Here is a 9,803-nt window from a genome sequence, read left to right on the forward strand (position 1 = left end):
CACGCGTCTTGTAAATTCGTATCATAAGTACAGTCGATAGCGGAGCACCATGGGTAACATAATTTTGTAACCCGTAAATGCCCGAAATTTTGGCATTGGTTTTGACGTCACTTCATCCGACCGTCCGTACCTCCGCCCATCCACGTAAGCCAATGTGAAATGAGACACTCAACTTTACCCTGTGCTGCAACTCGCGTTTTTTTCGGCGGGAAGTCGCATGGCCAACTGCTTTTGTGAAAAACGAACGGAAATTTTGAAGAAAGCTATAAATTCATATACTCGTTGAATATGTCGACAAAGGTGGAAAGAAGAGAAACAAAACGAAAATGCAGGCGATGAGTAAGCAAACTTCAACGTAAAAGGACAGCCACTGACGATTGCCAACCGTAAAGACAGAGTATTTTGCCGTTCCAATTGTCTTGGTGCCCCTTGTGGAAGCGGAGATAGTAAGTAACTTTTTTATTATTATTTTCTCGGGTTGTGTGCGGGCGGTATCCTCAAAATCCTACAATATGAGTGAGTCCGGGGACGGCAGAATAGGCCATTTCCGAGTTGCTGTGAACTTCACTATGAAAGCGAGGCTAAGTGCAAAACGTTTCATTTCAATATTAGTTTTGTTTGAATATGAATGAAAAATAATTTTCATAACAAAAACTTTCATAATGAGGTTCAAAGCAACTCGGAAATGGTGTTTTTTCCTTTCTCTGACCACGGTCACGCTAACATCAAGGTTACCGGAATGCGCGGGAAATCTTGAAGTGAAATAGTCTTACTCCGATCCGGCACCACGAAACGTTGAATTTTATCTCTTGAAGTGAAACTTTTCGCTCACTAAACGTTGTAAAACGAACGAAAAACTCAGCAATGGAATTAGTTGTTCTCCAAAGAGGCGAGTATTCACTTAATTTTGCAGTTTTTCTTGGAGTGTTGACACGTCATTTAACTTAACCTTAACAATATCGCAGTCTTTTGAGCTCAGTTTTACGGTTCATGTTCATTATTTTCCTTGGAGTTTTATTTTTAATCCTGTCCCATTTTACTTCATTAAAGAAAATTTGATTCTTAGCTTGAATAGTCAATCAAACGCCCCGCAACACTGTATCGTTGGCATAAATTTTTCTTGCACACATTTCTCTTATTTTACCATTGATTTGTGACAATCTTGACAGAGAACAAACACAACTCCTTAAAATAACACTAAGATATCAAGTTAGAGAGTAAGAAGTGTGAATTATTATTCAGCAGGTTCAAATAAAACAATTTTTGGTGGTTTTTTGGTAACCACGGGAATAATAACCACAAAAACTGTAATAAAATAATAAAACAGTTTTTGGTGGTTATTATCCCCGTGGTTAAAATAAAACAGTTTTTGGTGGTTATAATTCCCGTGGTTAAAATAAGAATTCAAAGTGTTTGGTGGTTATAAGAAGGCTTTAAGACGAGGAGAATTACAAGAGATTCTTACGGATGGACACGGAAATATTTCAAGTTAGGTTTAATGGTTTTCTTTACTTCATAAACAAGTACGGTGGGCGTTTTGGCGCTGTTGTTGAACTGTGGGAATCTTCGCTTTTGTACTCGATGGTGACTTGCAAATAATGACCACTTCATCTGCCATTTTGACGCAAGTAAACTTCACTTTCCTTCCTTACTCAGTAGAAATTTGTCACAAAATACGTCATTTTCTGTCCATCTCGGCTACGATTTTTGCAGCAGTTCAAAACATGTTTTAAAATGTTACGACATTTTTTGTGATGTACACGACAGTCGTAAGCCAGTTGTAGGTTTTATTTACACAAAACAACTTGTATAGGTAATCACATGATTCCGAGTGCAATTTGGAATAAATAAGCACAAGTAAAATTTTAAAAGGCTAACAAAATTGCACGAGCCCGCAGGGCGAGTGCAATTTGTGGTCTTTAAAATTTTACAAGTGCTTATTTATTCCAAATTGCACGAGAGAAATCATGTGATTACTTGTTAATAATATAAATACAAAAATTTCAAATGAGCTTTTGTTTATTTCTTGTGCGTCAGCTCATGCTCCGCCTACATGTCTTTGATTGGTTTCAAAAATGACAAGCTTGATTGACACACATGTTCATACGTACGGAAAACATGCTAAAAATACCATCATTCTAAAAAGAGCAAGTTTTCAAATCACAAAGCATAATTTTAAGTCAATGTTAAAAGAAGTCTGAAGTCAATCACCGTCCTCGGCATGTTTTCGAACTGACTGGATTTCAGGAGCCGGGGCTTTGCAGACAGTCCAGACTGGCGTGTTTTAATGTGGTTCTCAATGAATTCAACGCTTGTTTTCGTCCAAGCCAACATGGAAATCTTCGACATGATGCTCCACGCCAAAATATTGAGTCAGGAGCTGCCAAACCGTTTGTACCAAGACTTGTGCTTCAAAGCGTTTTGCTTTTCCACAGCTAGCTCGTTTAATTCAGTGTTTGTCAGACTTCCAAGACTTGTTCGGCCGCTTGACTTTAAGCTAACCTTGTTGTCGCAGTAGTCGAGCTTTACCGTTAAGAACTTGCTTCGAACCTTTTTACTCTCGGTTTCTAATTGTGGAGTATTTGTAACCTTACCTTCTTAGGTAACGTTCAATTGCAGTGCGAAGACTGCCATGCTCGTGTAGTCTCTCCCGTCTTCTTTACGCACTGTTGCATGGAAATCCTAGAGAATTTTGTTGACTGCCTCCGGTTCATAGTTTTCAATATTTTGGTCGTAGCCCCTTTGTGCTGTCCAAGACCTCAGAACTTTTAGCCTGTTGTTTGTGCTTTGTTGAGTGTCTTTGCATTTTCCTTTAAACTTCGAATTAAAATGCTCTTACTCTCTTCAAATCTGTTCGCCATTTTTGTTTCGAGACAGCCGATTTGCAAATTGGCGTACCTGTCAATCATTTTAATTTTACCTTTGTTGCACTAATTTCAACTTTCTGCACTCAATTTCACATTTCTGCACTACATTTAGGACCAATCAGATTGCAGAAATTTTTTTATGTATATTATTAGTGTCGTAAACCTGCCATTAGCTTGTCGCATGTGACAAAGTCGTACCGTGTAAATTGGCCCTTATTGTAACTAATATTCAACCCAGAACCTCCTTGCAAAACACTTTCTGAAAGAGCATTCTTGTCAAATACTGATCGTGTTTGATGTAGAAAGAATGCACTCTTAATACAAATTGGAGTCGATATTGTATGGGACAATGTTAACTGAATGAATGGATCTTGGGAGGTGTATCTGGCATCCCCCGCAGATTTGCAGGGGCGGATGACATCATTAACAACTTGGAAAAGGAGAGAGAGCCTTGTGACATCGAATGCACACCCAATCTTTGATTATTGCTAGTTAATAATAATAAATGATAAAAGCGCAAAGGAGCTTTCCTACCGTATGACCAGCCCTCTTCTCACAGATCCTCTCATCTTTTCAATCAGATGCTCGATGTTTTTCTGTTTTAAAGGACGAGAATTGAAGCGTTAGAGGAAGACGTCCCAAGCTTTGATTTGAGTGGAAGGTCGATAAATATCTCAGCAGAAATTAATCATTTTGTGTTTGATTTCCAAATAGACGTTGTACAAAATAATGTAGTTGTTTAAGGTCCCTTAAGGGGAAAGTGTCACAGAATTTTGGTGATTATCAACAGAAATCTATAAATATTGCTCAAAGTTGTTGTAGGTTGTCACCCCAGTATACTAAGACTATTGATGAGCGTCTCTGGCCACAGATACATACATACATAATCTTTATTTAGACATGATGGTTTTCAAAGCTGTAAGCTTGTGGGTTTGTGTGATAGACTGGGTTAAAATGGACTACAACTTGAAAGAAGTTAGGCTGTTTTCTAGTTCTCACGTTTTCGTTCCCAAAATGCACAAGGGCAGGTAATGAGTTGTTCCTTTCAGGAATTCAGTTGATTTCTTTTTCTTGATGTTCTAGAACTGTTTTATAACTAAATAAAGGTGTTGTCGCACCATTTTCACCACAAAAGGTCAAAATCCTTGTGCTACTTTTCCTTAAATCATTACACACACCTTCAAATGATCCAGCGTCAGTTTTTCTTCGAACACGTACGCAAAGTCTGCACCTCCTGCCAGGGCACTCATGGTTGCTAAGTAACCACAGTAACCACCCATGCACTCTACAACAAACACTCGCCGGGTGGCGCTGCTAGCTGACTGCTTGATGCGATCACACATCTGTAAACAAACCAAATGAAACAATAAAACAACTACCAGTGCTTTTTTTATGAAACGGATATAACTTCACCTGCTGCACTGTTTATTATGCTGAGCAAGGTACTGAAGAATGCGTAATTATTCGCACAGAGCAAATAGTAAAGATCTGCAAAAATAAGCTGCATGAGGAGCTTACATGCACTGCAATGCAATAGGCACCAACAGCCCTGCAAACCCAGCAGGGCCACCCAACGGTCACGTACTCTCCCATGGGGAAAATTGGCTCGAGATTAACTTTGCCTAATTAAACAATAATTGTTAGACCCATGTAAAATAAAGCATATGGCCAGGGTATGGTGACTGGTTTATTAGTCTTGAGAAAATCCTTTCAAACGTTTGACCATTTTCTGCAGTACTTTGTATCAGTGAGTGTTATTTTCCTATTATGTTAGATTTCAGAATACCCAGCCCACTTGGCATTCAACTTAGAGCCGTTAATGCTCCTGCAGTCCGGCAGTGTTCAAATGCTCAAAGTAGAGTTTGATGATTCTTTCCTGTGGTACTGTTTGTTTTGCTGCACGAGCAAAGCTGTTTTAACTTTTCAATATCCTGAACTGCAACTGTTGAAATAACGAAGGCCATTGAACAGAACCCTGGTGCTGCTTGTTATGTTGTGCAATACAAGGGGTTCTCAACTTCTGGAAGGAAAGGCTAAAGTGCTTAAACCAATCCTAAACCAATCAAAACCTAACAAAGCCTAAACCAATCAAATCAAACTTGCTGCTTTAGCAGTACTTTCCTGCAGTGTCCGAACTTTTCACTGAGCTTGTGAATGTAACTCTCATCTATACTGTCTACCGAATGATCCAAAAATGCCGGCAGATTTGAAGTTGGGTTTCTTAGTTCTAATTACATAACCACAACCTCGTTCCCAGGGTCTCACCTCTCCCCGTCCCCGGAGAAGATGAGAGATCCTGGGAACAAGATTGACACAACTAACCTCAGTAATGACATTAAGAGCAGTGTCTGCGCCCAAACTAAGGTCTGTACCGGGAACATTGTTGCTGATTGTAGCAGGAATTATCAACATAGGAATTCGGAATGCCGGAAACTTGTCACGTGCCTCAGCCAGTTCTAACAGACTATGAAATCCCTATAAGAAAACATAAATTTATTTCCATAGTACGTCCTGCTACAGAAGTATTATTTCGCACTTTATGACTATTGTAAGACACTCGCTTGACACAGCGGAGAGCCAACAGGAATCTTTGTGGTACTTCTTTATTCTTGACAACAATTCTACTCAATACTACATCTACTCTCCAAGTATCACTCAAATCACGCTTTACTTTATAGTGTGCTGTAAACTTGTTTACGACTGTAATTCAACCAAGGCCAGATGGTTCCAACTAGAGATAAGAATTGGTTTTGACAAAATACACTAACAGGAAAGAACTGAACACAACTGTTCTAAAAAAATAGATAGAAAGGGAAACCAATTAGGCTGATAAAATCCTTAAGTGTTTTGTCTTAATTTCAACCTTCGAGGAGGGCCAAGCCAAGGTTAAAGGAAGTAGGCAAACCTGTCCACAGCACAACTGTTAACTCTAATTTTAAAGTCGAAAACACACCCTTAAATAAGCTTTACAGCACTATGTGGGAAAAACAGATCTTCGCATGGGCTGCTGGAATCCAAAATGAAAATTGGGGATAGCTTTGTAGTTTTTAGAGATAATTAAGCAACAATAATTCTATGCACAGTAGCAACAAGAGGCACCGTCCTTAAGAGGTTTTGGAAGAGCTCAAGTGTTAAAAAGCCACGCAACAAGTATGTGATAGTGACATTGTGATTTTACATTTAAGCGTTAAAATAGTCACACCTCAAAGCCACCAACTATGAGCAGACCCTGAATGTTGTGCTTAGAGAACTGTTCTGCAACTTTCTTCAAGTCCTTGGAAGGCAATGTCCTGGGACATAAAGAATGTATGTTTATTATAAAGCAAAGCAACAGTATCTGCGACCAAATGAACATGTTTTTGTTTTCTTTTTTTATCCCTCAATTACAATGTAAGGAAGCCAAACATTTTAACTTGCTGAAATGTCTTTGGTACTCCTTACTTTCGCTGAAAGAGATTATTCTTGCACTAATCTCGCTCGTACTCTGCTCTGACGAAGGGCTAGCTCTCGAAATCTCAGCTCTGGAATCTCTTTACGGTGGCCAAATTACAATTGATGTCAACTCAGTCGATAAAACCCAAAATAATACTCTTCACGCTCCCACCGACGCAGCAACACAGCTTCTAGTTAGGAAACTAACTCCTTTGTGAAAAACCATTTTGGTTTGCAATTGATACAAAGAGGCTAGGTTATTCCGTCGAAAACTGTCTGATATGGATCGCTGTTTTTAACAATTTATATTTCTTTTTTTGAGCCTATAGAGAGGAAGAATATAAAACTGAGAAGTGAAAATAGCGAGTTGCACTCAATTTTCCACAGAGTAAATTGTTTACCATGTACAGCATTTTTCTGCACTCCAAAATGCTATGTTTAGACTACGAGCAGATCCTTATTTTTCTTAAGGATAACAAAGCGCATGAACCATGTGAGCATGCGCAAAAATTGTTTCCCGCGATGAGACTCAACCTGCAGAGGAAAGCGAATGCGTGGCTTGCTTGCTTTACTATTAGTAGGCCTATGCCTTTTGTAAGCTCTATTTTCACTTGACCCAGATAGCCTGCAGCTGCATTGAATGAAACTTTGTTTACCCTCGGATCTGATTGAGGCTGTTTATGTCTCTAGCAAAATACATGCTAATGTGCTGCGAAAGAAACAAATAATGTGCACCTTTGTAATTAAGTGAAAGAGTTATCCGAAAGATGAAATTTTGCGCACTTCTTGTCTAAATAATTTGACATTAGTCATTGACCTAAGCTCGTCTGAGAGAGAGTTCCAAGCTTTAGAAGCAGTATACACTGTAGATTTCAATTCATGCCATGTCGTTTTAACCCTAGGCAAAACTAATTTATTTACTCCTCTGAGATTCTTTACGTTATCCCTTAGCTTAAACGAAGACTTAATGTAAGCAGGCCATCTGTTAGTCAGAGCCTTAAGAACAATAATTAGCATATCCTGACAACACCTTCATGCCAATTACCATCTTATTGGTCAGACGGTCATATTCAGATGAGAAATCATTATAATTTAAACATATCTTATAAGCATTGTTTTTATTGTCTACACCCATTGTTTTGCTGTTCGTTCTTTTGTCTGCTCAACCAATAATATGAGACATTGCAAAAGGGCAGGTCACCCCCTTTACTATCCCTGATAAAAATAAGGGATTGTTCGTAGTCTATACTATGACTTTTGTATAGTGAGGGATTGTTATGTCTCTTCCAGCTGTTACCTTGTTGTGCCTAACTTGGAGCCTCCAATTCCAGCCCAGCTATCTACATACTGCCAGCTCAGCAATTCAACCTGTGAACCAAGGGAAAAGATGACTGTCCTTATCTTTAATAATGATGATGATAGTGATAGATCGGTTTTCAATTTAGTGTCGAAAATGATTGCATTGTTGCCTTGGTTTTGCATTACTACTCTCTCTGATTGGTTGAGAAAACTCTCGCCACTTTCTCAACCAAAAAGATGTAAAACCAAAACCAATCGTGCCTCGCTCGCACGCATTTTCCGGCGTTTGGCGCCGGTTGCATGTACGTGCTTTGAATTCTAATTGGTTCATTGCGCTGTCTGCACCTGCTGAGATTGGCCAGAGTAATTACTTTGGTTTTGGTTTTACGACACTCGATTGAAAACCACTCTAATAGTAGAATTACATCTAAGGCAAACGGCAGTAATGAGCACATGATCATGTTTATCCAACATTTGTTGCTCACTGTTCTCAGTTTCTAGGCAAAACTGAGCAGTTTTGCAGTAATATCAAAGGCTAGAATTATTTTGCACGAACTCGTTTGTTCGAGAAACTATAAACGCGAATCTCACGTTTACGTTAGCCGTAAACGCGATTCTAAATCTCTCAAATAACAGGGGTGCTTGCCATTTAAGCAAACCACCCGATGGAAATTTTCGGCATAAATACGAAATGATTTAGCTTGCCTTGACAGAAGATGGATAACATGCAAAATGTATGAACATCAACGGTAAATCCCAAAAGGAGTACTTAATAAAAATGCATCACTTTGACCAGAAGCCCATAATTTCAGAAGTACTCCAAATGGAATAATGCATACCATTTGATTTTCCAACTGGAATTTCCGGGTTTTCAATGTAAATGGTAAGCACCCCAGGTCAAACTTAATTTCATTCTCTATGGAGGAACAAATGCTCCATACCTTGTCTTGCAAGAGTCCATCAATGCCATCCCTTAAGCCCAGGACTGAGTGACCCTGATACAGAGCTGATCGCACAAATGCACGCACTGCAGTACTCATACCTCCTGCAGGGGCACCAATATTGATTACTGCCAAGGTGTAGCCAGACTAGAACCATTGCACAAAACAACATTAATGTCACGAATGTTTGATTTTATTTATGAGTTGATAAAAGTAATTTGGCCACCGTAAAGATTCCAATGCTGGCGTTACCCCTTCGTCAGAGCGAATCCAATCAAGTGTTAACCCTTCATCAAAGCGAGTCTGAGGGGATAACACTCAAAACGTCAGCACTCGAGTAAAGTAATTTGCTACCGTATTTCGAGATCCGACTACTGGCGTTAACCCTTCATTACAGTGACTCCAATCGAGTGTTAACCCTTCGTCAGAGTGAATCCGAAGGGTTAACACTCAAAACCTCAGTACTCGAATCTCTTTCCTTTGGGCAAATTAAATTCATCAACTCTGCTGATAAAACCAAACATCTCTTTCTACTCCCACACCGACGCAGCAGTTTCTTTTACGTCTTTCCTCTCTCACTCATGAGAGAGCCCCTAAGTGCTGCCTGGCCTACACTATGGTCACTGAGCAATAACTAAAGCAAGTCTTGACATCAAGCTGACTGGAGATAAATGCCACACATGTGACTTCGTGGATCGCATATGACAAGCAATGTCTTTAGATGCCCAGGTATGCACCTACACTCATAGGATCCTACCCGAACCAGTCCCTCTCAATATAAATTAATGTCAGGCTAGCAACTAATGCAACATAATTATACAACACTATTAACCAATGTGCAAAACACAGTGAGTATTATGGAACTGAACAGATATGTTCTGTAACAAACAAAGAACACAGCCTGTAAAATACTATATGAAACTAGCCACAAAAAGCCATTAAAAGCAGTCAGAATGAATGAAAAAAGGAAGGTGATATCATTTTATTCCAAGGTTAGGGTCAAATGCAGCAGCAATTAATTGGCCAAAATAAAAGCTGACCATGGTTTGTTCAACAGGCAATTTTCACGATAACGACATTTTCTACAGCTACCAGGATCCTTCTGTTTGTTGCTTTTTCTTGCAAATTAGGAATATTGTTATCTAAACCTCTCTGGGATTACAAAATTGAAATAAGAAAGGAAAAACGAAGTGGGTTGGGGTAGTTGTTGTAAAATAACGTCATCGAGAAAATCGCCTGTTGGTGCCTACATGTTTGCTCCAAG

The 9,803-nt window shown here is 39.2% G+C and overlaps 1 protein-coding gene and 1 long non-coding RNA gene across 2 annotated transcripts in view; both read right to left on the minus strand.

The window, feature by feature from the left end:
- Window positions 1-9,803, minus strand: part of LOC146480182 (uncharacterized) — an 80,469-nt gene that overhangs the window by 4,676 nt on the left and 65,990 nt on the right. The gene's annotated exons all lie outside the window — the stretch shown is intronic.
- Window positions 1-9,803, minus strand: part of LOC146480181 (ATP-dependent 6-phosphofructokinase, muscle type-like) — a 28,093-nt gene that overhangs the window by 4,676 nt on the left and 13,614 nt on the right. Inside the window, exons 16-21 of the mRNA XM_085110019.1 lie at window positions 8,540-8,686; window positions 7,597-7,667; window positions 6,070-6,157; window positions 5,190-5,342; window positions 4,046-4,210; window positions 3,402-3,463 (exon numbers count right to left, since the gene is read on the minus strand). Coding sequence (XP_084966145.1) covers window positions 3,402-3,463; window positions 4,046-4,210; window positions 5,190-5,342; window positions 6,070-6,157; window positions 7,597-7,667; window positions 8,540-8,686 — 686 coding nt within the window. The remainder of the gene's footprint in view (window positions 1-3,401; window positions 3,464-4,045; window positions 4,211-5,189; window positions 5,343-6,069; window positions 6,158-7,596; window positions 7,668-8,539; window positions 8,687-9,803) is intronic.

The sequence above is a fragment of the Pavona decussata genome, unplaced genomic scaffold (genome assembly GCF_977016875.1).
Source record: "Pavona decussata unplaced genomic scaffold, jaPavDecu1.1 SCAFFOLD_55, whole genome shotgun sequence".
Lineage (NCBI taxonomy): Eukaryota > Metazoa > Cnidaria > Anthozoa > Scleractinia > Agariciidae > Pavona > Pavona decussata.